The following is a 27,595-nucleotide window of genomic DNA, read 5'->3' as shown; positions in this document are numbered from 1 at the left end:
ACACTACCTTTCCACAAGAAATGCGTGTTCTTGTTGCGGTGGTTTTTACCACAGATCCCAAACCAGACTCTTACAGCATTCACGTTTCCTGTTTTAAAGAGATTTAAAGAGCTCTGGTCAAAGATGTGAACACTTACGTTCACACTGTTGTTTAACATAAAAAGGTATACAAAACGACTGGAAGGATGTGTCTTCCCTGCTTGGACTGCAACATACGGGCAAGCAGAGGGAGCAGCCGCGTCAAGGATTCGGAAACAGAGCTGGGGTGCATTAGAGATCTAAAAATCAATATCAGTATCTACTATGCGTTGACCTAAATGTTTTATCACCATCTTCACTGGCATAATATATATATATACACTCCTTAAAAATGTTTATCGGCTCCTATGTTGATGTTGTGCGAGTCGATAAACCCGGTCGCCTCAGTTAAAGACATCCTCAAGCTTAGCCGTAATGAAAAGTACATTTACCATTTACCTAGCATCACATAAAAGTAAATTGTCACTTTTATAAACGCGTGGAGTGGTGTTGAATCCTAGCGTCACCTGTTCCTTTCTGGAGTTAAGGTATAGCAAGAAGTCGCAGAAAATGCCAATACTAAACTAATGCAATCAAAATGCAATGAGGAAAAAAAAATTACGATTACAATAAACAACACTTTCACATATCCGATAAAATCTCGGAGGATTTTGAAGAAAATAATCACATTAACCATTTGAATATATATTAATAAAAAGTTGGTCAATTTTAATGAAAAGAAATTCGAATACCGAAGTATTAAAAAGTTCTTAAAATATTTTCAAAAACTACAGTATACAGTATAAAGAAAGTAGTAATAATTTACGAAAAATTAACGAATAACTGAAATATAACCGGACTTTATATATTTCAGGTTTTTTAAACTTCTACTAATTTCTGTTAATTTTAATAAGGGCTAATAGTTTTATTAGAATTGTTCAGAAATTAAATATGTAATCACACAGGTATCTGTTAAGTATTTGTTTCCTGTAATTCAGTCAACTATATCCTTCCTCAAACACCTCATTCTCTGAAATACAGTGATTGTTATACTTCCAGTTTGACGGATTTCCATTAATGCTTACTGAAAGTGACAGTTTAATGCCTATCAACGCCTCCTATGTGTAGTTTTAATTATTAGCCTATTATTAAACGTACGAACAAATAAATTATAGTTCCGTTAGTTGGTGTATATTACAAAATGTTTAAATCCAATACTTTTGAAAACTTGTGTAGCATCACTATTCTAAACAAATAGAAATCCTACAGCATTTTAATTTAGGTTAAATGTAAAACATCTTATATATATTATTTTCCATGATTGGGTTAATTATACTTTTTTTTCAAATTTTGCTTGATATATAATTTTTCGTATCGTCATGTTTGAAACGTTTTTATTCAACTAGTAACTGCGTAAAGACGATTCAGTAAAAAAAGAAACTTAAACTATTTCATTCCGACCTAGTATTTTGAAGTCTCAGGCATCAAGTCTCTTCTACAATTAAATAGACGTAAAATGAAATAATGAACAACCCAATATTAAAACAACGTATGCATTATATCTATTAACTTGGAAAAATATATTTATTTTTAATAAGATGCCTTATATTTTAAAGTTTATGCCCGAATTAGTTTGATAGATTTCATGTTTTTTGCACTTGAACGAGTCGGCAGGAATAATGAGCTTTTACACAATAGTATGATGCTAAAACGTGTTTTACGAAATACCACATTTTTCAGTCCAAAGACTTCACACTTGGAAAAAAAATATAAAGACACACTTGAAAAATAAAGCTTTAGACTTGTTTACAATTTTTCACTTATTGTCGAGTACGTTACAATAAATTTAAATTAAATATAAATAACAAATAATAGAAGTAACTATGTGCTTGTGCAACATCATCGCAACACGTTTTATTACTTGCGAATCCACACAGTATGTACACTATTTACAGTTTGTCTAAAACAACGCGAGTGTGTGCAACATTGACGCCTCCACGTGCCCTGGTCTGCCGAAATTCCGATATTCTGCTGAGGGGACGATATCAGCTGTCCGACTCCACGTCGCTCTTCCCTTCTTCCATTTTTTCCGTCGAAGTTTTGGAAGGTTTGTTCCATTTCTGTGAATTTTCCGACTCCTCGGAAGAGGACCTTTTTTGTCTTCTCCACTTTGCTCTTCGGTTTTTGAACCACACCTACAATTGAAATAAATGAATAAATACGAAACAAATTCTTACATTACAGGAGTAGTGGTTGAGTTGCTTGGGAGCAACATGTTTTCTTCGAATTTCTGCACTTGACGACTGCGTAAAAATGCAGTATATTGTACGCGTAAGTTTACACCAGTTGGATAGGTTTATGTTTCTAAAGTAAAAACCTGTATAAAATACTGAAATATATTAATAAGACTTGCGGAATGAGCGCTCTACAGAAAACCACTAAATATGTATAAAACTGATTAAAGATGTTATTGTAACAATCATGATTGAGTAATAACAGAATCTAATTAGCACAGAATAATGTAATCTAATGTATAAAAGTATTAAAACATGTATTCACCTCAACCTTCTCCTCCCGGAGGTGCACTCTGCGCGCCAGCTGCTCCCTCGTGCCCACGTCCGGGTACTTGGTCTCCTGGAAGAGACTCTCCAGGGCCTCCAGCTGCTCGTCAGTGAAGATGGTCCGGTGTCTCCTCTTACGCCTGCAGTGCAACTGATTGAGCAACTGAAGCTCTGTCCTGGACAAGGTACCTACATTCATATAAGGCATCATCTGGTGAGGGACGGGGGACAGCAGTATAGATCCGGCGCCTTCGTAGCCTGCAAAATGATATCACCAATCTAATAACTGAAAGCAGCATTCACACGTTCCAGGGTGCGCAAACTATCCATCCACATACACATTTATGCCTGCGAATAACTTGTTATTTGGGGTTAAGCGTGTATTGTACACACATCGGCTCTTTTGCAAATATAATTTAAGATACTGAAATAAAAAAATATTGCTCATTCTTCTGCCACCCTTCCGTCCGAGTAACAAAACAACGTACAAAACTTGGATTATCTTCAGGCCTAAATACATTCGGCTGTTTTTTTATTTGGCTGACGTCTGTGTTATCATCTTCTATTAAGAAATAAACAAGCAGGCGTTAAAGATACAAGGTGAAACAGATACAGAGTATATTTTATTTAGGCTTAGTTTCTAGGCATGAAAGAACTGTAGAGGCATTACCTGCAGGAATACAGGGGCACTGCTGTGCACCCAGAGCCGGTATTGCGCCGCAGCACGCTGGTCCAGTTGGCCCCTGTACATGAAGCTGTCCATAATAATAGTTGTTATATCCGAGTCTAGATCCATTTACTGCTTGGAGGTTTGAGGCGGGGGGTCCCGTTGAGTGCGAGTAGAGCCCATTGTATTCTGCAGCTGTATAGAGAGAGTCAGTCAAATTAGAAAACACAACCGGAGCATTCCGATGTAGCAAAACGGATTCCTTACAGCTGGGTCTGCCAGCCAAAATACTGTCGATGCTGAACATGCCAGCAGGCATCACAGGAGCAAAAAATCGAAAAGAAAAAGAATAACTTCTTCAATTGTTTTTCTTCTCAAAATATATCAAGTCCGCTTAGAAGTCGGAAGTCTTCACCATAGCCGTATATTTATTGAACTTTTTTTTTCAGCTCAGACTCCAGCACGATCAATTGCTCCAGTAACTTGTTTTTGTGGTCCATCTGAACTTCTCCCCTGTTTTATAGTCGACTGACGTCATCGAGGATTTAGCCCTCCGCTAAAAATGCAGATGACAACCAAAACCAGATTGGCTCTTTCTGGGGGTTAGCGCATACAATGGTGTGAAAAGAACTGATCTGTGTATTGAGAATTAATGAAATTAAGATAATCCTTACAATTAGCAGAGACTTTGGAAACAAATCACTCCTCTCAATCGGACGCCTGCTGCAGAAGCTAATTGTACAGGTTAATCTGATTAATGCCGTTGTCCATAGGCAGGATTTACAGCCGGGCTCTCTATTAAAACATTAATGCAGATGTTATTTCTCCATTGGGGGGTTGTTTCTTTTCACGACTCTAGACTTTTTTTCCTCCCTTTCTCAAGCTAGAGGCACCAACAAGCATTCTCAGCATCATACCCAGTATTATTTAATATGCATTATTCACTTTTAGACAGATTGTTTTACAGGTTTAAGAGTTTGCATACAATACTAAATATACTGTAATACTGCACTTACTGTAGCACGTAGTAGTTCCATTTTCAGTGTTAGTCGTTAAATACTCGTAACTAAGGGCTATCAAATCGTGAAAGACGCAATAAAATCAACCGAACAGCGTTCATGCAGATGCATTGTAAATTTTTATACTTTTAACTTACTTCCAGTAACTGAAAAAGTAGGATTACACTAGGTCACAGGAATTAAATTGTGAATTAAGGAAATTAGATGTGAAACATTTAGCATTTTATGTCTGTCCTGTTAAATAGACCACATTGTATAGTTTAATCTCCAATTCCGCAGGAAAACTGGTTTTCTTAAATTATATAAAGTATAATAAGTTATTACAATTGAGAATTGTAATAAGATGTTTCTTTATAAATACATTTAAGATTATTTTTATTCACCAAAACCTTAAAACGTTACTTATGTATTTTTAAGACTAATAGATAAACCTAGGTTTTGTGCTATAAAATCTTAAATTGCTAGGTTAACTTGATATTTGCGTAACTGTCGGTCTGACACGACTGTCACATACTATCCACAGGAGGCGAACATGAAGAGATTAGTGCATTTACACAATCAGCTACGCCGTCACAGTAGGTAGGAAATTGTACGTATTAAATATAAACACCCACATTAACGTTTGTGTTCAAGGAACAAATTATTCTTGGTCAGATAAGATAACAGCCATTAGTGTTCTATTTCTTAAAGTTGCTAAATACTACAGTTTCACAGAGTGATCAATTGGAAATTTTATTGTGTGCGAGATGTTAGAATGTGACTCAATAACGTTAATTTTCCATTTAAATTGGCTCAACAGAAAACGTTAAAATGTGTATTGAGAGGCTTTGCTTTGGTCTAGTCAGTTTTGGTTATCGAGTTTATTTTCTTTTCACCAAAAGCAGCTGCGTGGCGAGCATTGAACGTTTGTCTTCCTTTTCATTCAGTGATAGAAGAAAACCCCCAAAGAAATGATTAATAGGGATGCAGATGTGTAGGCTTTAACTCTAGGTGTTAACTCATTCTTAATGTAGTACAAAGGTGCCTCTTTTTAGAAACCTGCTGTAGGGTGTGACCACTCACGCCGATGCCGTGTCTTTCTCAAACTGCTGTCTGCAATTATTTCTAGCGTACAAATTGAACAAAGCAGATATTTAAAGAGCCTTACATAACACAGGGGTAAATTGAGACATCTACAATGAAAATACATTTTATTACAAGCACTGCACAGACAAATTTCAAGACCCCTGGACAGTTATTCTTTGCACAGGCGATCACAGTATGAAACAACAGATGAAACCTGATTTTACAAGACGTTAAAACTAATAGGAAAGAGTGTCTGGACATTCTGTGTATATTATTTACTGTAACGTGCCTTAACAGATGGGGCATTTAAGGGAATAATCCACGTTAGAACTTTGTCAATGTGTTGAAATAATTGTAATTAATATTCAGATTGCTCTATATAAGTTACACACTTGCGATTGCATTAAAATATTAGCGTATAAGGTTAACCCCACCGTCCCGATGTGACACAAACGTAGAGGTGTCACTTTACCCTTGAAATTATTATTTCTCTGAGAGGGCCGATTTTGTCAGCGTGCGTGTCTGCGCATATCTAGACACGTGGTATGTTTCTGACAGCAATAAAACTTTCCGTACGTAAATTTTATTTACAAAAAAAATGTTTATTATTGATCCTTATTTTAGAGGTCAGTTGTAATTTTATTTCTACTCATTATAGCACAGTTCAATATAGTTTAACTAAGAATAACCGGTTTGGTGGCATTGGTTATTAAATGCAGTAGCTTCGAACTCTGTTTTACAGTCGTAGTGCTAGTATAATGTAGCAGCACAGGTAGAAGTATTAGTAATTTATTTTTGTTTAAACCTCCAGACAACTATAACGTATTGTGTTTCCGAATACACAGTAAGTCAAGAATATTTCTGCCGTACTCAAAATACCTCTGTACCGCAGGCACTGCTAGCATCTATTAGTGAACACACTAATAAATGAAAAGTACTTAATTATCTATGGTTTTACATTGTGATTTGCTAATGTTTAAGGGCAACACCACCGTGTTTAAATATTTAAATGTTATTATTATTTAGCCTAAATAATTATTAAATATTTATACATATTATTTGTTCTGTTTTATTAAGATTACAATTCACGGACTGTAGATGCGTAGTTCTATAGATTTCATTAAAACCATTGACTTAACGGGAGTGTCTGAATTTTGATTTTTGGGTAATTTTTCTGCTTTCTTTTTCAAAAATATATAACGTCACAGAAATGACATTCTCGTTCGTCAACAATTATAGCTTATGTTTCGATTCACATAAAGGCTTATTAATGAAGACCTTTTATTTCAGTGTCAAGAGGATTTGAAATTTAAAGAGTAAATTGTGTAGTTTGCATGTCTTGCCAAGTTATGGGTCAAAAGCATTTGTGAAAAAAATGCAAAGAGAGCATATGGTCTTGAATTTTTCTACAATGACTAGTGTTTAAATAAATTGCTTGTACTGCTTAACTTCATGTATAATTTTGACAGAAATTGGCCTATAGCCTTTTGATATGTAAACATTTCAGCCTTTTATGCAGTGTGAAAAGGCACTTGCTCTTTGGGTTTTGCTCTGCAGTCACACTATAATTCAAAAAACTGGCACCTAGCATCATTTTTTACATTTCAACTTCCAAGTGGCAGCGAAAGGATTTCAAAAATGAAATAGCCATTTGGAATTAAAAGCAGTGAAGGAGGTGTGAAGGCACCATTTACAATCTGAATAGATTGCATCAATCAAAGACATAATGGCCCTCAGCTGATGGGTTTTAGACAGGCCCTTGTAACTTAAACTGAGGGAAAAAAGCATCCTTTAGACTTTTACATGTATATTAACGGTTTGATCTGTAAAACTACATAAATAAAATACACAAAATATAGATTTGGTATTTCAACTGTATAATAGTTTAAATAGACAAAACAGCAAAAACTGCTGCATGCATCTACAGTATACTTACACATATTCAATCCACAGATTGTCCCTAATTTAAACAGGAGTGTACTGTATATAGTGTTTTCTCATCTGTGTCACTATTTATCCACTTAAAGTACCCTTGTGTACCACAAATGTAAGGTGAATAATGCAGCCATTACAGTGGTAAATAAAGAATTGCTTCTGTGTTTATCATGTTTTTAGAAATAAATATTTAAAGGATGAATTTTAAAATTTCATTCACATGTTAAAATCACAGAAAAATATCTCTATTCGTCATAAACACCTATTTATTTTGGAAGTTTAAGAAGTAAAGCATATTAAGTGTACCAGAGGTCTGGGTCCCAGCAATGAAGAAAGTCAAAACAATCACCAAAACTAGAGATGTAAGTATTGGCTAAATATATTACTTAAGTTCACATGTTCTTAAGGTATGAATCACACTTACCTATATATACATTTTCTTACCCTTTCCTGTAAACCTATTGAAAAATAGTTATTTAGACAGTGAAACATATGAGAACCATTGACCACCTCATAATATTATATTCAGATGAAAGTCCTTATTTTCATGCCACTTTATAAATAAAGGATGGTGAAGCACGTGTAGTAGCAAACCTTTTTGTATATTTCCTTTTTATGTGTTACCTAACATTTTACTCATATGCAATACCCCACAGAAGGCCAGTGCTGCCTGATTAAAGAAGAAACAAAAAACAGACTAGTTCATGAGCATTTAGCCTTCATGCTGTAGGAAGCAAAGCAACAGCAATGGCAACAGCCTTTATTTAAATGGCATAAAGGCCATCCTCCTGTCAGGTTGCCCCAGGTGAGTGTTGCCTTTATCTCAACACATCTGGCTGCTGTAAATGAACAATCTGGTCTCACCCAGATGTGAGGGAGACGGACCTGGAGTGGAGCTCGGTGCCAGACATGTCTGTGTGTTTATTTCCTGTGTGTTTTACCAAGAACCAGGCAAAGAGCTGGAAAAGACCTTTAAATAAAATCTATAATTTCAGATTGCTGCTGCAGTGAAATTCATATTTATTGTATATGTCAGGTTGTCATACATGGGCTCTCATTATACAGAGTGCCTTTTGTTAGATCACATAAGCCATGCTCGGCAGCAATGAAACCTATGTGTATGCAAAAACAGTTCAACAGTTCAAGGATACCGAAAGCAGTCAAAGTCATGAACACCAGAGAAATCACTCCAGCAACAGTAATGCAGGTTTAAGTTCAAAGATTACTTTAACTTTGAAAAAATATATTTTCAGTTTCTTTAAGTTTTCAGTTAAGATCCAAGTTGACTTTTATTTATTTATTCACTATGTGAAACAATGTTAATTTAAAATTTTAAGGGTAACCAGCATATCATTCCGTGTGCACAGACAACATTGGTAGTTTCATTGCCATAGATCTAGCATGTGAAATAATTGAAAGAAAAGACAAAGGCTATATGATTTATTTTAGATTTGTTAACCAATGTTACATATTGGAAACACATTCTTTGCTTTTCATGAAGGTGAACAGTTTTAAAATATGAATATATGTAATTTACACTTCCTACTGAAATGGACATTGGCCTGTCGGTTGCCAGATATTCTTCAAATTCTGACCTGCATCTGTGGCCTGTGTTGCAGAGACGAAGCACAGAGAGGTTTGGAATTAACCCTCAGATTCACAAAGGTATCAAGCAAAATTAGAAAAGATAAAACTGTGAGTGAGTAATTAGAGTTTCATTTTGTCTTGGCTATAGTAAAGGATGACGTTTATGTACACCAAATAAAAATTGAATGCAGGTGGCACAAGGCATCATTATTTGCATTGTTCCCATGTGATTCCATTGCCAAACCTTCAGTGTGTAGTCTGCACCTTGCATCATCTCTCCACAGCCACACGGGCTTTCATCAGGGGATTTGTTTCCTGCCACGGTTCAGTGTCACGCTGTCTAGGTTAATTGGCATCTAAATACGTGTGTGTGCCCTGCAATGGACTGGCACCCTGTTTGCTGACTAGGATGCTTACTGCCTTGTGGCTTAAATGTCTTAAGTGCAGCTTCTTCCTAACAGTCTATAAAATACATGCATTTTTAATATACAGCACATAAACATTATTTAGAAGTAGGAAAACTATGTAGGAAAGAAAAATTATGCAGGAAGTTTTTTCAGTAAAATCAGGTTTAACATTTCCTCAGACACCCAAACACCATTCTATTTTTGCCTGTATTTATCACAGTGATGATTCTACATCATGGCACTTTCTGCATATCCTCTCATTGATAAATTTCTTGCTAGGCTATAGGTTAGTCTTCAGTCTAGTGCTGAAGTCATATGTACCTTTGTTACCAATGAAAAATACATCAATGTTGATAAAGCAACTAAAGTGTATTTATATTCTTTATGCTTTCCTTTGAATATTTTCATACATGTTATTCCATCTCCTCTGTGTAAATTAACAACTTTTAGGAACAAATATTCTCCTAAGCAAATGTAATTTGCTTCAATATATGTTATTTCCTGTTATTATGATAATAGGATTTTATTTTACAAAGGGAAAAAGTCAATCGTTTTATTTAAATAAAATACTTAAAATAGCTGCTGTAAAAAATCACTTTAAATACAAAAAAGTTTATCAAGGAAAAAAGTACTTTGTCTCTATCACGAATGCATTCTGCGTTTCTAAGTGATTAATAAATGGAAGCTCTTAACTGAAGCTGGGGAAGGATAACGACACACAACCAATCTCACCCAGCTGTTATAAATCATAATCATTACCGACTTTTGCTATATATATAACTCTCGCACTCACCTCTTCTCACATTTCTTTGTATTCATCACGCCTCCACCCTGAGTCCACCTGGGCAGCTGCCCCTTTCTCTGAAAGGGGGTCGAGTGTCCTGCTCCTCTGGCCCATGAGGATACCTCTTAACCAAGCAGATTAGTATACTTCAATCAATAAACATTCACAAAGCATCTGATTCTTGGATATTGTTATTCTTTGTGAAATCATTCTATAGTATATTGCTTCTGAATAGTTCACAGCTGTTAGGACACTGTCATGATCCATAAAATGGTCATTCTCTTAAATGCTGGACAAGGAGTTTGCCTCTATTGTTTCTCTCAGAGTGTTTTCTCTGAAAGAAAGATTCATTCATCAGATTTGAAGAAAAGGTGAAAACTAAATTTGTGAACGCTATCACATTCCAAACAATTTCAAAACAGTGATCTATCTACAAAACATTCCAAACAATTTCAAAACAGTGTTCTATCTACAAAATATATTGTGCCTGTCATTTTCTACTTAAATGGTTTCATTTACTTCTAACATAGAATTTCCAAAGATTTTACTCAGAGCTCTTGTCAGCTGGGACAATGAAATTGCTCCCCATGCATGAGGTTATCTATCATTTATTATTCTGCAAATGCATCTAGAAATCCTAGTAATTACTGATTAAAAGCAGCTAGTCCTACAGCTATTTTAGAAAGACAGATATATGCATGGGCTTCAGATATCTGACTGCTTATAATGTCTTAAATCAGAAATGCATTTACATGTTTCAGAATCAAATGCTTTCTTTCCTCTTTCAAGGGCTATGGAAAGGTACTACTTAACACACTTTTAAATCACAGGAGTTGTAAAGCAATAGTACAAAACATGGCACTAGAATAATGGAACCTAGAATTATTCTATCAAAAAATTCACACTAGACATTTATAAAGATGAATTGCTTTGAGGAAAATTTAGCATATCGGAACTTTAACACAACCTCTTTAATAGCTTGAAATACAAATTAAATTTTGCTTTGATAAAAGGCTGTTATTATATTTTAAAATATATGGCAGTACATAGGTTTCAAATGCAATAATATGTTTCCTTAGTAAATTTTGAACCAGTTCTATAAGTAAAAACTTTTTGATAGTTATTTAAATTGAAGAAATATATTGGTGTTTGTATTTCAGTTCATGCTACTACATATACTATATTTTTATCCACCTTAAACAGTGTCTTCAAAAATATTCAGATCTTTCTTATGGTGTCCCATTTTGTGAAATTACACAATAATACATGCACATTTTTAAATTTAATATTTTATTCAAAACCTGAATGATGAAACTGGAGATTTTTAAAGGTAAGCTTAGTTACATTAAATAAACAAAAAATTACAAAAAATAAAGAGGAAACACTGAAATATGTTGATTACATAAGTACTCCACCCCTTGTACTCAGTAGTTTGTGGAAGCACCTTTGGCAGCAATTATAGACGCAAGTCATTTTGGGAATGTCTATGCTAACTTTGCACATCAGCTTGGCTGAATACACATACACAATAGGATTCAAATCTGGGCTTTGACTGGGCCACTCAGAGATATTCAGTTTCTTATTCTTAAACTACTCCAGTGTAGCCTTGGCTTTGTGTTTTGGGTCATTGTCCAGATGAAAAGAACAGTTTTGTTCTGGCTTTAGGTCTGATGCAGATTATCCTTTAGGATGTGCCAGTACTTTGTTCCATCTACAGTATGTTTACAAAAGTCTTAACTTGTGGCACAACCAGGATTTTATATTTGGGTGGCAGAAGGGATGACAGGGACACTTATGGGGGTGATATTTCTAAATGATATTATTTGCCTTGGGATGTAGCTAAAAGGTGTACTACTGTTCTTCTCTGCACCATAATCTATTAATCATTTAAAATGCTGTAACAGAACAAACTCTCATTTAGCATATTATAGCTCACCCATTGTCATTGATGTCTACTCATGTCCATATTAACTAATTATGCATAACTAATATATATATAGTAAATCATATCTCTAGTAAAACAATCAAAATTTAGCAGCTTAATACAGTGTACATTCATCACTATCTGTTCTTTCCTGATGTTAATCCTCTCCGCCTCACTCTTACCTACTGAATTAAAATCCACTGCCTTCACTCGAGCTGCAATGTTGTCACACCCCCAAACCAAAACCTCGCAAACATTTACTGAGCTGCACAGGAATGATCAACGCAGTCAGCCACATATTTGACAACACCAACCATTTACAATATATGCTACATGAACTCTTGAAAAAACATTTTAGAAGTGTCATAATTCTTTCCTATGTTTATGTTTTGTAATGTGGGTAAATTTAAGACTGTGAGATTTTAGGTAAAGCCTGTGCCATTTCTGTGGCTACACCCTGGTCACGACAAGCTTCCCATTTCTTGCTGATGAGGAGCAGATCTATAGCATAATACTGCCATGACTGTGCTTGACAGCAGGGACAGCGCTGACCAAGTGATGCCTCAGGTGTAGTCCTTTGCAATTAGATTGAACAATCCCTATTCTGTCTTCTCTGAACACAAACCTTAAGCAGTTACATGTTTGCAGTGTGGCCTGACTGCTTTGTTACAAACCCCATGCAGGAATGGAGATGATCTCTTCATACAACAGTTCATACAAACCACCTTTGTGGATTGACCAGAATAATGATGATCCACAGACATTTCCTTTTATCTTATCCGCTGAGCTCTGTAACCCTTTCAAAGTTGCCGTTTGCCTCACAACCTTTACCCAATCCTTAAAGGTTGCCTCCTTACCCAAACTGGTTGCATAGTTAAGAGGGATAGCCTGATTTACACTGTACCTGCCTTCCAACTTTTAGTGATTGAATTTACCATACTGAAAGATATATTGAAGATCTTTGAGTGTTTACCCTTTTCTTGATCTGTGCCTTTGTAAAACTTTATCCCTGAGTTTCTTTAAAAGCTGCTTATTGGAGCTTTCACAGACAGCTGTACTGAGAGAGAGACTCCTGTCTCTGGTCATGGGCAGTTACACTGTGAGAGTGAGACTCCTGTCACTGGTCATGGACAGTTACACTGTGAGAGAGAGTCTGCTGTCACTGCTCATGGACAGTTACACTGTGAGAGAGAGACTCCTGTCTCTAGTCATGGACAGTTACACTGTGAGAGAGAGTCTGCTGTCACTGCTCATGGACAGATACACTGTGAGAGAGAGTCTACTGTCACTAGTCATGGACAGATACACTGTGAGAGAGAGTCTGCTGTCACTGGTCATGGACAGTTACACTGTGAGAGAGAGTCTGCTGTCACTGCTCATGGACAGTTACACTGTGAGAGAGAGTCTACTGTCACTGGTCATGGACAGATACACTGCGAGAGAGAGTCTGCTGTCACTGGTCATGGACAGTTACACTGCGAGAGAGCGTCTACTGTCACTGGTCATGGACAGATACACTGCGAGAGAGAGTCTGCTGTCACTGGTCATGGACAGATACACTGTGAGAGAGAGTCTGCTGTCACTCCTCATGGACAGTTACACTGTGAGAAAGTCTGCTGTCACTGACCATGAGAGGGTGCTGCTGAGTGCAGACTGAAGGTTTTCCCAAAAATAATAGAAGAGAAATATTGGAAAACATGAGCAGTTAAGTTCAAGTTTTTGAATAAGTTTCCAAGAACTACAAAAGTTGTGTATATCTAAAATATTGTTGAAAATAACCCTGTAACAGTTTTGTTTTCTTCCAAGTAAATACACTATTTAAACTCCTGAATAAGGCCAGTTTACCACTTTATTTAAAGGAGCACAATTATTATGCGGTATTTTTATGGCGTCTATCTGCCCCTCACCTCCAAAAAGAAATTGTTTTAAGCTTCCAGCCCGCAGTCACTGCTTTTTCAATCAAACTAATCTATGCAGAAGTTTAACATTTTCACTCATCATAAAAAAGTGTATTCTGAAACTTGGTCTGACAGAATAAGATGATAATTCTCTCAACATGAATAATTTATTGAATTTAAAAGCATGGCATAACTTATTTACTGAAAGGGGTTATGGAATGTATTGATTAGAATCCCATGAAAAGAAAACAATCCAGATCTAGTCATCTAAATTAATTTTTCAATGGACAATATAATCTGATTGGCATCTCTTCAGCAATCCCAGAACAACCTGCAAATGGCAGGAAATATGTAACATATTAGAGCTGTATGGAAAAAAATGTTTAAAACAGAAAACATATTGTTGTATTCTGGGAAGAATTACCAAGAGCACCTGGACCTACTTGTACAAGCCCACCAGTAACTGAATATGAGAGATTAACTCCCTCTGCTACTGGTGGTCTTCATTAATCCTTTTCAGGTGCTAAATAGGATGCACAACTGAGTAAAGCCCTAGCTGGGGCAACATTTTCTGTTGTTGTTTTTGTTTTTCAGAAAGATCTTTACAGTCTTATAAACTTTGACGTATGATTTCTGAAAAACAAATTTCAAGTTTTACCATTAAAACTAAAACAAAAACAGTAATATAAGATTATTTATCCGCCAAAGGACAATAATAAATGCTTTTGACATTAATTAATGTTTTTATGCATTTGTTTGGACTGTATTCAATTGTTTTATATTCTCCCAGAATGAGCTTTCAACACTCTATAGAAGACTGCAATTTAATTCAGATATTCTTTTTCTGAAGAATGTTAAAGATGAAGTATCCTTAATTAGTTGAATTAGTGGTTCATAATTATGGATTTAAAATTAAACATATTAAAACATTATTTATATTCTATTTAATCTGAAAACACATGCCAGATATCCATTTCTTAGGAGTTTTTTTTTATTTCTAGCAGAAAAAAAAACATCTTCATTGTATGGAACTAGTTAACTCTGCAGAAATCAGTGGATACAGTTATACTGGAATTGAGCTTGCTTAAGTAAATGAATAATTCAGTGTAACTCCCCCATATTTAGTGGATTAAAGTCTTACATGTATGTACTTGCTGCAATCAAGTGTATAATAGATTAGGGAAACATACAGTAATCATACTTCACATTAGAAAATCCCAAGGATTTGAAAAAAGGAGAATGGATGATGATTTCAGTTTAGACAAATCATTTTGCAAGGAATATTCAGTGAGGTTTTAGGTTTCATTTGTCTTAATCATGAAGAAGCTTTGCAATGCTAAAATCAATGCAGGTTTAGCTGGAGAGGTCTCTTCTTTCAATTTTTTAAATGTGCATTATAGTTTGAATTAATTGTCTGCTCATATTTGTATTATATTTTCGCCATGACTCATGTTTGTTCCTAGGAGAGCATAAAAAGAGATGTGAGGGTTCTCTCAAGCACCTGCTTTCTTTGTCTTATTTCTACACCTCTTTCATAACTTTTATTTTGTAAAACTTAGTTACTGTTTTTTAAGTTACTATCAAAGTTGGCCATGAAAACTCTAGTCTGTTTCTATCTAAATGCTTGTAGTTAATATAGTTAAGGACGTGTCAAAAGGCAAGCTACTGCACCATCCCACCCACACACCCCTTCTTCTTTGATCACATCTGGACTCCCAGTCACAGAGCTGGTCCCATGCTGTTCTGGGCGAGATGATGATGACACACACATCTGCCCCTGTGTCACACGTTACGCCCAGACTGCTGGGCTTTGGTGTCCTGCAGAGGTTGGACACAGACCTGACTGATGATCCTCCCTCCTCTTCAACAGTACTGAAAAGCTGGACTGCATGAGTGTGTTTACAAATAGTATAGATTTTTTCAATTTTCTCTGGCAAGGTGAAAGCTTTTTAAATAAAACTCACTTTTGCAAAGCCTGTTCCAAGGGCATCAAAATGTGGGAAAGACATAGAAAAGCTGTAGAATAATATGCAAATAATACAAATGGTCTGCATTAAATAATTTCATTTATATTGTTTTTGTTCTTTGTACTTAGGAAAGTCCATCAGTTTGTACATCACTAAAGAAATTGTTAAAACATCCTGCAGATCCACAGCACATGAAAAAGAGAATTTCTTCAAAGTACTAGATTTGTGTATTTTTATGAAGGGAGAAATTAAGAAGGAGGACTGGTGAATTGCGCAAGTTACTGTGCAGTTAATCAACCTAAACAGAAAACACCTCAGCATAACCCAACTACAAACAAAGCTTGCGAGACACACTGTCATACTCTTTTGATATTATACTTCCACAAAAATGTTTCTTGCAAGAAAACTTGTGATTCACAATCAATATTGAATGATACCTTTCTTATGTCCTGGCTCACACCCACTTCTCTCAAAATTAAAGACAAATTAAACAGTGCTACCATTGTGATCTCCAAATAACTGAATGTGCCAACTAATAATCTTTAATATCCACTGTTGACAGAATGGAATTAACTGCATATTTTCTCTCAAACGTTCATTTTTTCCCTTGTGGTGTAAGCCTGGGCCTAATCCTGTCCTTATATGTGCGGTGCCTGATCTCTCCTGAAGCACCAGCCCACAGCCTGGACTCAGGCCTCAGGCAGCACTGTTTACACGAGCTCAGAATGCCCTTTGTCTACAGGGGCTCTGCAGCACCCATGCCAGCACAAGCTCTTCAGGAGCCTGAGAATCAATACAGTATTACAGTTAAGCCATGTAATAATTATCCTCATTAGGTGTAACTGGAGCATGGAAGAGATGGATTCTGCTCTAAACCTTAACTAATATTGTACATTCCCAGGAAGTTTATTATATACATAATTTAATCATCCTGGAAGTGCATATTAAAATTCCATCTGTCCCTACTGTGGACAGTTTAGCCTAAGAGCTTGAGAAAATAAGATAATATTTCCCAAATAATGTTCAAATAAATAAGATCTGTTTTGTGTTCTGTTCAGCAAAATCTTTAAAAAGAGAAAAAAAACATCTATTATCTAGTTTATGTGGAGTAAAAAAAAGAAAATTACCCCAATATTGATTGTTTTGATTTGGTAAAAAAAACATTTAATAATGAACCCGAGTGATACAGTTAACCTGTTATTCACAAAATACATATTCATCAATGGGTTAATCAGAAGCATGTTTAGCTGCATTTGTTTTCATGTGAGTCCATGTTCTAGGTCTCTAAAAGACTGCAATGATCATTTTTGGAAACTTAGATTTTAAAAGACAATCTATTCAATACTTCAACGTTTTTAATAGACACCAATACCATTAAAAAGTGGTTGATTTAATAGAAATGTATTGCTAGATTTAAAATTGAAATCATTTTAAATCTCAAAGAGTGTTTCTCTGGGAGTGTTCATTTACAGAAATAGTAGATTTAAAAAAGAATTTTAGACTTCTATAATCTTTCAAAGATGTTACAAATTAAAAATAAGTTTTTTTTACAAACAGCTTAAATTCCTATTTTAAAATATTGACTTTTTATCTTATTGTGCCTCAAACCAGCTAATGCATAAAATGAAAGGAATATTGAATTATTGCAGCTATTGCTGTTTGAATGTCTAATACACGACAATACTTGAAACCTTTAGACAACCCTTAAACCACAAGCTATCAAATTAGACTGCTTGCAGCATGTTTTCATTGGCATTGAAATTGCCTTGATTTTATCAGCAGTAATGAAATATTAAAACTATAGAGAATGTTAGGTATGGTGTTTTTGCATGGTGGTACACCATGGTTAATTCAAAGTAACCTCTCCTAGTACATTTTAATGGGAACAATTTTGTTTTTCTAACATGACCTTATATAATCTTTCAGTTTGTGAGTGAGTCATTTTTCAATAATCTTTTAAGTTATTGTTTTCTTAAGATATTGTTTGATTTTATTGCAAAATTGATAATTTGGCATGTTTTCTGAAAATACTGAACTTCTCCTCTGATCTTAAAATAAAAAAATATTAAATGCTTTGAACAGCATGATTTGTAATGATATACCTTATGTATCTTTTTCATTTCTTACTGAAACATAAAGCTCAGATTTGGTACTTTATGCCTGTGTATATACAGTATGTGCACCATTAAGTTTAGTATTTTCTTATTTTATGTAATATCTGCTTTGAACAAATGTGGCCCCTGCTGGCAATAAGATGGCAGTCTTACTTTTCTCTTTTCCAGAAATGACATTCAGTCATTTGGCAGAATTATACAAGATGAAACTTCTTACATTGTCCTCAGTGAAAATATTAACTGGCTTCTTCACAGCTACCTGCTGCTTAAAATGTATAACTTGAATTATATTTCATACTTATAGCCTTCATTCTTTCCTGTGAGCTTAATGTAGTACAGTAGTAATGATTGAGCTTAATTCCATAAATCAGTAAGGGGAACTCAAAGGCAAAGCCTCTGATCCTTCGTTTTATCGTACATGGACACTGCTGGAGAAGCACCAGGTGCACTATATTGTGAAATTAATTCCATACTGATAAGTTGTTTCCAAGGTGACTTTAAATACCTTTGCATGAGAGAAGCAGATACTACAGCCAAAATAAGCTTCACATATAAACTTCTTATTTGTAATATGGTGTGTTAGTTCTCTGCACATCTACAAACGTGTGGTACTGAATATATTGCATTTCTGAGACTAAAGCAGATTGTTTTTCGTAAACCGGGGGCTCAGAGACCTCTGCACCTGCAGCACTGGAAGCTCTCTGTCTGCAGCACAATCTTCATTCTGTACAGTGAGTACGGGATCAGGGAGGAATTTGTGTGACTAATTGGGTTTTAACTTGCCAGAGAAAAAATAGTCACTGGCAAGCCCAGAGCACAATTGTGGAGTAAAGGTTTGAACTCCATTTGGTTTAATTTCCTCTTGACTGAAAGGAAAGTAAGATTAATGAAATATCCCCAAATCCATCCTGTTTCATTTCTATTAAATCGGCAAAGAAATTTAACCACCAGATCTGTAAAATAAAATATCTTTGGGTATTTACCTAAAGAGAGACCAAGTATGGGTGCATAGATACAGGTATGTGATGGTAATTGCAAACTGAAACAGTCCTTCCATCATTTCTCATATTCTCCTTTTCCTTCAATTTCTTTGGGCATAAAGCAATTAATTTAACATTTTTGGTCATTTATAACTTACATCTCTAGAGTTACAAACTTTGTCTGGTCTCAAATAAATAACTTGGACTACAACTGCCTTTGCTTAACCTGCAATACACCTACTCAAAATGTCAGTTTTATCTTTAAAGGAACAGGGACAGAGTCATACCTTTGTTCTTATTGGAAAGAGTGAAACATATTACCACATTTAAATGTAAATGTCTAGATATACCAAATTAAATACACACTGGGTTATCATTTTTGTATTTTTTATAATACTGCTAATTTTAAGATTGAAAATGTGACCTGTGTACATGTACTTCACGTCTTGCCCTAAGGCTACCTATTGGAACAACAGGCCAATGACAGTTTGGAGACCACCAGCAAACAGCAGCTATTGAAGGCACATGTGTTTCAGCAGATGACATATGTTACATTGTGGCTTAACTCCAGCAACTGTGTAATCTCCCCATCATCTTTAAGGGTATAAGCTTTAATGATTAGTTTTACAATGGAACGATTAGAGGATCTGTGGAGAGCAAACACTAGAAGTAAACTAAAACTTATTTTAATCAGCTTCTGCTCCGCTGCAGCTGGGAACATGACACTAAGACATACAGCTATACACACATAGGGAACATGTGTCAAGCCATAGCTTTCTGCAGACCTGCTCTCATTGTCAAAACAAAACAAGGAAAAGCTAAAAAGACAAATCTGATATAAATGCATTTGTACTCACTGTTGGGGGAAAAAACATTACACCTCTTTATTGTTCCATTGCATTTCATGGTTGAGATGTTCTAGAAGTATATTTCTCCTTTGATTTGCATTTTCGGGCATGACGGTAGATGCTGTTTTGCGGTCTTTGAGATTAAAATCTCCTACCACCCTTTCACTGATGTGACATCTGGCCAATTTGATTTGAAGATAATGATTTTTTTAGAGAGCTCTGTGGCTCTCTGTGCACTGTCATTTTGAACAATGATAAACAAACATGTATCAGAAAGACCTGCTGAAATGTATTATAAGACACAGTACAGACATGGTAACTCCAGGAAAAAGTTTGCAGACATCTCTTTAATTCCCAGTTCAAAATTGATTCAGACCAGGCTCAGCACAGTTCTTATCAGATCATGATGGGTGGTCTGATTACCTTATTTCAATTTCAGAAAAGATCTGGAAATCATCTTTACATCACACTTAACTTGTGGATGGATGAAAATACCATAGGAATCAATTTAATTAAAAAAGTACATGATGTTTTTAACATTTTATTTTACTTTACGCAGTAACTACTAATGTTTTTTTTTCATTGTTGTTAAATCAGCTATGTACATTGGCTTATTTAAAGTCATTTAAAGTATGCAACATTAATTATAAAACATGCTTTAAAATATTGTATTTTGTCAGTTCTTCAAAATAAAGTACACAACATTTCATTTTAAAATTTCAACAAGGTTTCCAATATCACGCTATGTTGAAGGTGCAAGAGAGTGAGAAATTACCTTTAATTTAGTCCTGAGAGCAAAAACACCAGTGGGAAACAGAAGCAAGCGAACTGCAGCACCATAGAGCCCAGATGTGGAACATATTTTAAAAGAAGTTTAGAAAAAGTTTCAAAGCAGAATCAAAGGATGAATCTAATCCTGGGATGCAGGAAGTGGGGATCACCTTTCAGTGAACCCAGGTAAGCCATGTGTTCCAATAATGTATTTTAAATGCACCTCCATATAAATAAAGCTTGCGTTTGTCTTGACTGCAAGATTACTGTGATTCAAGAGAACTGCCCAGTGCCTTGTTGGCATGTAAGCAATTATTTAAATGTGAGTAGTCTAACTTAAAATGAAACTGTTGACTTTACGGAGTTATAATCAACACAAAAATTCATTTCCATCTCTTTCATCTCTCAGTCAGCCTGCTGGTTTGCAAAGATATTTAACAAATGTCGGTTTAAGTGCTGTATGTAATCTGCACCATAGTTGCAATGAAACAAACATAATCAAGTATCCCTTCACTTTTTTACATGGTGTCTGTAGCAAATCTATAACACAACAATTTTAAATATAGAACATTTCTATATTAATACTCCTACTAACAATTCTTAAGAGTCAAGGTTATACTAGGTAATACTATAGAAGGTTATTTGCCACAGTGACTAGGGTATATATTCTTATATTTGGAATGGGCTTGAAAAATGTCAGAGATAGAGAAAGTACAGTACAGTAAAGCCCACCTGAACTTTGATCCATATTGTTCTGTAAAGATTGTGTAAAACATCCATGTGTTTTTAAAGCCTTTGTCACATTCCACTTTCACTGTGTTTCCCCTCCCTTGTTCTAGGTGAAGTCTGGACTTTGCTTTAACTTCTTATTATGAATAAATGAGAGAATGAAATCTCAAACAGTAGATTCTAATGGTGTAGGTAGATTCAAAATTAATTTTTGGAAGTTTTACATATTCATATGTTTTATTTCCATTTATCTCCACACTAGCCATTTGTTCCTTGTATTATTCTTGGCTGCATTTTTGTAGGCTTGGATTATTTTGATATATAAGACATATCAGAGATAAAGAATTAAAGGGAGTGCTTAAGCCATCAACTTTTCCCCCCAGCTATTTAATTTTACTTTTTTATATTCTTTACATGTGGTCTACGTTATTCTTACATTTCTTGATTCTGCCTACTTTGTTGTTTGTATTGTTAACTGTTGTATTTGTTCCAGTTAAGACAATCTGATAAGATTCCTCAAGGCCATGTGTGATAAAGCAGGTGTGCCACTTATAGACTGGCACCTCAGGAGTACTACTGATTCTCATTCCCACACACTCAGAACTGATCTTCTCATGAGCTGTCTTTGCCACAGAATTAAGTTAGCAAGTTAGCAAAGCCAATAAACAATCTGAGGACAAATGTAACTCTGGACAGAGTTGGAAATACTGTGTGATAGGCAACTTGATGGACCTGTATGTATTGATTAAACTGGAGATTTGGAAAAAAATAGATTAACTCCTCCTCCTTTTTCAGAGCAGCTTTCAGTATAATCTTAAATTTTCAGTGCTAATGCTTCATAGAGAAAAATTTAGTACAGTCCTTAAAGGTCTGTAATTATGAATGCATGATCAAAATTAAAGTCTTTGTCTTTCTTTTTGGTAAATACAAGGTAAATGTCTTTATGTATTTTATGCATTTACAGAGACATCACAATTTCTTAAATTAAACTAAAAAAATGTAGTTTTATGGGCTTCCAACCTTTATTGTAGCATTACATTCTTCAGTCATACAATGCTACAATAAAGCCAAGTGTCAGTAAGTTATCAGCAGCAGTTTGCAGTGCAGGCTACATATTGACAACGGAACAAAAGGGCAGTCAGGTGGTCATCTAGGTTTATGCAGAAACTCCAATTTTGCCATTCTGTAGCTCTTGTGTATATAAAGCATATAATTGCATCGTATGAGATGCAAGTCTGAAGGTGGATAGAGTGTTAATGAAATCTGCAAAATTTGAATTTAATCAGTACAGCAGTTCTGCAAACAGAGGCTTGAATTTTCAGAAAGAAGTTGCAGTCAAACCCCTATCTTGTTTTACACAGGAACACCAACTGACAATAATGAAAAAGAACTATTGCAAAGTTTATTCCAATTTAGTCTGGAGTTATTTGGCCAAAAAGTTCATGAACAAGATGACATTTCACCAAGCAGTTTCAATTCACTGTGACTCCCAAGACAGAAAAAGCTTGAGTTGTGACAACCAAATAATATTCATACAGCCATTTTGGTTTACATTAGAGAGGCTATATACCAGAGGAGGCCATTCATCCCATTTTACTCATTTGGTTGCTAGCAACTAATTGATCCAATGATCTAATCCAGCCATTTCTTGAAAAAAACTCGGGTATCAGTTTCAAAGACTTGTTCCAGACTCCTAAAAGCCCGCAAAAGGTGCCTGCTGTTCACCATTTAAATATATTTTCCCATAGGTCCCTCTTTTGTCCTGTGGTTAATGTTTTATTGTTGATTCCGATCTGTTCTGTTGGTCTGAATTTATCAGTATCTGTGAGGATACTGAATATCTGAGTCAGGTCCCTTCGTAGACTTCACTGTTCAAGACTAAAACAATTCAGTTCTTTTAGCCTGTCTCTGAGAAAAATTCCCTTGAATGCATGAAGTTATCTAGTTGCTCTTCTCCAAACTTTTTCCAGAGTAGCAATGTCTTATATGTAATGAGGTAACCAAAACTGTACATTGAAGTTTTTATTTTTACTACCCGCATGAAACACTTTTTCTTATCTGAACCTTGTTTTCTATTATTAACCTGTTCTTAATCCAAGTTTGACTATATGTGAAAATATAAACATACCATTAGCATGAAATGCCCTGCAAAAGTGTTCTGACGCTTCTTATGGTGTCCCATTTTGTGAAATTATGAGATGATGTGTACACTTAATTTTTTTTTGCAACCTGAATACTTAATTGTGAAGACTAAGGGTAAAATAATTTATAGTAAATGTTAGCTGAGAAAAAGTAAATATGTTGATTTCTTAAGTATTCATACCCATGAATTTAATATTTGATGGAATAACCCTTGGCAGTAATTTCAGCTACAAGTTTTTGTAGCTTTGACCATTGTTTTTGGTCATTGTCATGCTGAAATGTGAATTTTGGGTCAAAAGAAGGATTTCTGCTAAAATGTGCTAGCAGTTTATCTTATTCTTTGTGCTCATCAGTGTTAACAAGCCTCCCAGCCCCTGCTGATCAAAAGCAGAACAATAACAGAATTGTGTAATTCTTTAAATGTATATACGACTATAAATCCTTCAGCCACATGTTTGCAGAATCGTACAGGTGTTTTGTTGCATGTACCCCATGTGGGATTTAAGTTATTTTTTTATACATACATCTCTTAATTTCATACAAACCCCCTTTGGGGACTGACTGAAATATTGTTGACCCATGGACATTTTCTCCCATCTCAGCCACTGAACTCTGTAATTCTTTCAAAGTCACTGTTGGACTTACAGTGACGTCTCTAACCAGTGTCCCCAACTGGCCAGCTGCTTAGTTTGGAGGGCCAACTTCACCTAGCCAGTGTCTGGGTGAATTCCACTTAATGATCGAATTCACCATGCTCAAAGAGATATTAAGGGTCCTTAAAATGTTTTTAAATCTTTCTCCTGACCTGTGCACTGGGATAAATTTATCTTATGTACACTACTATTATGTACACTACTGATGCTTGCTCAAACCACACTGACAAATTAGGTAATACTTAGCTGTTCAAAATACGTTGACTACCTCTTGATACAGGACCAACGGTGCACTGATTTTCAGTCGTATGCTCTGTAGAAATAAGCGTATGGAGGTAATTGGTCAAACAGACTGCATATCAACAACCAAGAAAAAGAAATGGTGGTCATTTGGCCATCTTGCTTTACACAGAAACCCTATTTTCAACATATCTATGCTGTTTGGAGTACAATAATATCTGAAATGCATAAACATATTTAAGCAGATGTAGTTTTCGTGATGGGCCATGCTTGTTTGTTTTTTAAAAATAACTTAGGGCCTGTATATAACATCACAGAATTGTATGCCTTGTATGAAGCTGCTGGTTTTCAAAAAGTTTGAAAAGAGTAATGAAAACATTACTTATTATAGACTTTTGGCTACTTGGAAAAGGTTTTTTCTCTTCGGTTTGCAAACACATACTTATGTTTTAACTGATACAATTTTTAAAAGCACATTTTAGTTTGCAAGTAGTTAATGATCCATTATACTGTACGTCAATGGGAACATGAAGACAACATGTATGGAGCTTTTTCCTCTCCAGTTAGCCATTTGTTTTAAAATAAGATTGTGTTACAGTCACAGATGTATTGTGACTGCATTGTAAATACAAATTTCATTTTTCCTTTCAACTTGTCCATTCTCTGAAATGATAAGTATTAATTGTTTTAATACAATCCTATCAAATACACTGTATTTTGAAAAGCCATGACAAATACCAGTAGAAACCAAGCCTGAAATTCTGATCTGATTATATGGCGGCAAGCCCACTGTAAACTGGCGAAAATGAGTTGATGCAGAATAAGCCATACTGTATGTGTTAAATACAGAAACATTCATATATTTATATTTCTATACCTCATAACATAAAAAGAAACATACACCATCACAGATCCAAGAGCACATTCATCCCACTGTGTATGTTTGAATCAAACATGTTAAGTTCAGTCAGATTTCCAGATTGTAGGGATGTCTTTTTTACCCAAATCATTTCCACTGGAATTTTAATACGCTGTAATTTCTTCTTCATGAATTACAATTGACAAAACTGCTTAGGAAGTTCTCTTAAGCTGTATGGTAGACAGCTCAAGATTAAACTTTCCATCCCACCTACCAAGTGATACTCAATGTATACAATCACCCCCTGTATTTATCCTATTAAATTTATCTGGCAGGATTCAGTTTATCTCGACAAAGCAGGGTTGGAAAATTTTGATATAATGTGACCAATGTAAACTGTAGTTGTGGTATATATCAAGGCCTGCCCTCTAATTCCCTCTGATATTTCCTGCCAAGCATTCTAGACTGGCTTAATATTTTATATCAAATCCCCCCAAAGTGTATAATTTCCACTGATTGCTCACACTTGTGGGATATTTTTAAATGCAACAACATACCAACGTATGGATTTCTTCCAAAGTCTACATTTTCTGTCTCCTAATATTTCCTCAAGTTACGAATTTATTTATTTTTTCAGAATTTAAGAGGTGGCTCAAGATGATAGAAAAATGAAGTAATTTCAAAGCCTTGAGTAGGGTTAATATTTTATGTTACACTGTTAAAAAGACAAAAATCCTAACTAGCAGAAACAGCTGAAAAGTCTTGAACCTTCTTTGGTATATTGAGATTCTGCTGAGAGGTATTCTTCTTTAAAGGACCTTGTCACATTACCAGCAGGCTTCTGTGTAACTGCTTCACCAGCTGGAAAATGTCTTTTCGGGGAGATGAGGTCTTCACACACCATCACATAATAAGTCAAAGCTTAAGCAGAAATGGGTCACCAAGATTTTATAACCACAAGGTTCTACAGACAAACAGCACAGCTCAGAACAGAGGGTAAACTTAATGTCCTTATTCTAAGAAGTCTGAAAAATACTTATTTGTGCTGGAACTTACTCTCGTGTAATATTATGGGAAAAAAAGATTTGGCTTGTGAGAGTGAATAAACCAGCATGCTACAGTTCTGGCATTTTAAAGATTACACCAAGGGGACTGAGAAGCCTCCTGATTCAAAGTTCAAGCACTTTGGGATTATTTGTGTCCACTGAAGGAAGGAAAAGGTTTAACAGAGATTATATATTTTAGGTTACAGGGACTCCCCCAGCCCTCTCCCCAGGCACAGCAGGATTAATGTCTGTTTGCTCACCTCATTAAGCTAAGTACCAATTTGTGCATCAACATTAGGTCTCTAAGGTAACACCATGCCATGCCATCCAATCAAAATTGTTTTTACATTACTAATAGTTTTAGTCCTAAGGTCTCAAAACTAATAAATACACTGGCTATTAAAATCTACCTAAAAACCTCGTCATAACCCATTAAAATAGTGCAGGGCAACTTCAAGGTTAAAAAGTCAATGCTAGCATGCTGCACAGAGTTAAGCTTGCCATTCCCATTACATCATACCAAGCAATAGTTTCAGGTTATGTGCCGAGCCAATTGGATAACTATCCCATTCTGATTTAATGACATTTTTTTCAAAGGGGTGTTCTTTATTTCCTTCTTTAATTTTATATATCCCTTAGCTGTAGATTTGGGTCTCCCTAATGTTAAATAAGTGTACTTTTCATTTTTACATTCTACTGGATTCAGTAAATAATAGCCTTACTACAGTACATTGTCAGATTATTCAAAAAAGCAATGAAATGGTACTTTTACTCATTGTTTGCATTGTTGGACAGTAATTAATGTCCAGCACCCTTTGTAGAATTCCTGCTTTAAGGGTTTTGTGACTTTTAACTAAAAAAAAATCAAACATACATTATACATTCCAAGAATGACTTGGAGTTTACCTTGACACTTAACTCCAACCAGCTCTGTCCTTACAGGAAATGGTTTCAATTCAGGAAAGCCTTTATGTTAAAAAGTTAAACTTTTTTTCTGTGTACAGTCATGTCCATAGGGGCTTTTTGTCAGACCTTGATGAAAAGCTACATTTCTAGGATATTTACCACTGTTTTCTGCTAATTACTGAAGCTAAAATAACACTGCTCATCTAACCTTGAATTAACAGACATGATAAAAACTTTCATAGGAAAAAGATCTGTGTACCATTCAGCACAGGGGTAGTCATTTATACATAACACTGGTCTTGCTTATAATTAAATTTTCACTCCCTCATCTGAGGGTTTTTTGGGTTTCTTTGGGGATCCATTTTTGGCTAAAAGCATCAAAATCATGCTATAAATCCAGCCACCAGCAAGCCCGTGTTTTATGAAGTCCAAGTTCAGTGAAAGTGCAGAGCAAGCTAAGGCCCAGTGTCTCTGC

The 27,595-nt window shown here is 35.3% G+C and overlaps 2 protein-coding genes across 4 annotated transcripts in view; both read right to left on the bottom strand.

The window, feature by feature from the left end:
• Positions 1–1,904: 1,904 nt before the first annotated feature.
• gsc (goosecoid) lies at positions 1,905–3,957 on the bottom strand. 2 transcript variants are annotated; one of them, XM_015350209.2, is made up of 3 exons: positions 3,250–3,957; positions 2,578–2,768; positions 1,905–2,213 (listed from the first exon to the last, which is right to left on the bottom strand). In XM_015350209.2, the coding sequence occupies exons 1-3, from the start codon at positions 3,563–3,565 to the stop codon at positions 2,064–2,066; spliced, it is 657 nt and encodes a 218-aa protein (XP_015205695.2). In that variant the 5' UTR covers positions 3,566–3,957; the 3' UTR covers positions 1,905–2,063. The 2 variants fall into 2 exon arrangements, with proteins under 2 accessions (XP_015205695.2, XP_006632185.2); XM_006632122.3 differs by having other exon boundaries at positions 2,578–2,837; positions 3,250–3,952.
• dicer1 (dicer 1, ribonuclease type III) overlaps positions 3,353–27,595 on the bottom strand; it is an 87,428-nt gene continuing 63,185 nt past the window's right edge. For both annotated transcript variants that reach the window (XR_011190177.1, XR_001478751.2), the window contains exons 30-31: positions 10,053–10,167; positions 3,353–3,441 (exon numbers count right to left, since the gene is read on the bottom strand). The gene's annotated coding sequence lies outside the window, so the exon portion shown is untranslated. The remainder of the gene's footprint in view (positions 3,442–10,052; positions 10,168–27,595) is intronic.

This window comes from Lepisosteus oculatus, chromosome 8 (genome assembly GCF_040954835.1).
Source record: "Lepisosteus oculatus isolate fLepOcu1 chromosome 8, fLepOcu1.hap2, whole genome shotgun sequence".
In the NCBI taxonomy this organism is placed as follows: domain Eukaryota; kingdom Metazoa; phylum Chordata; class Actinopteri; order Semionotiformes; family Lepisosteidae; genus Lepisosteus; species Lepisosteus oculatus.
The sequence above is the reverse complement of the archived record's forward strand: the minus strand, read 5'-3'. Positions and strand labels throughout refer to the sequence as shown.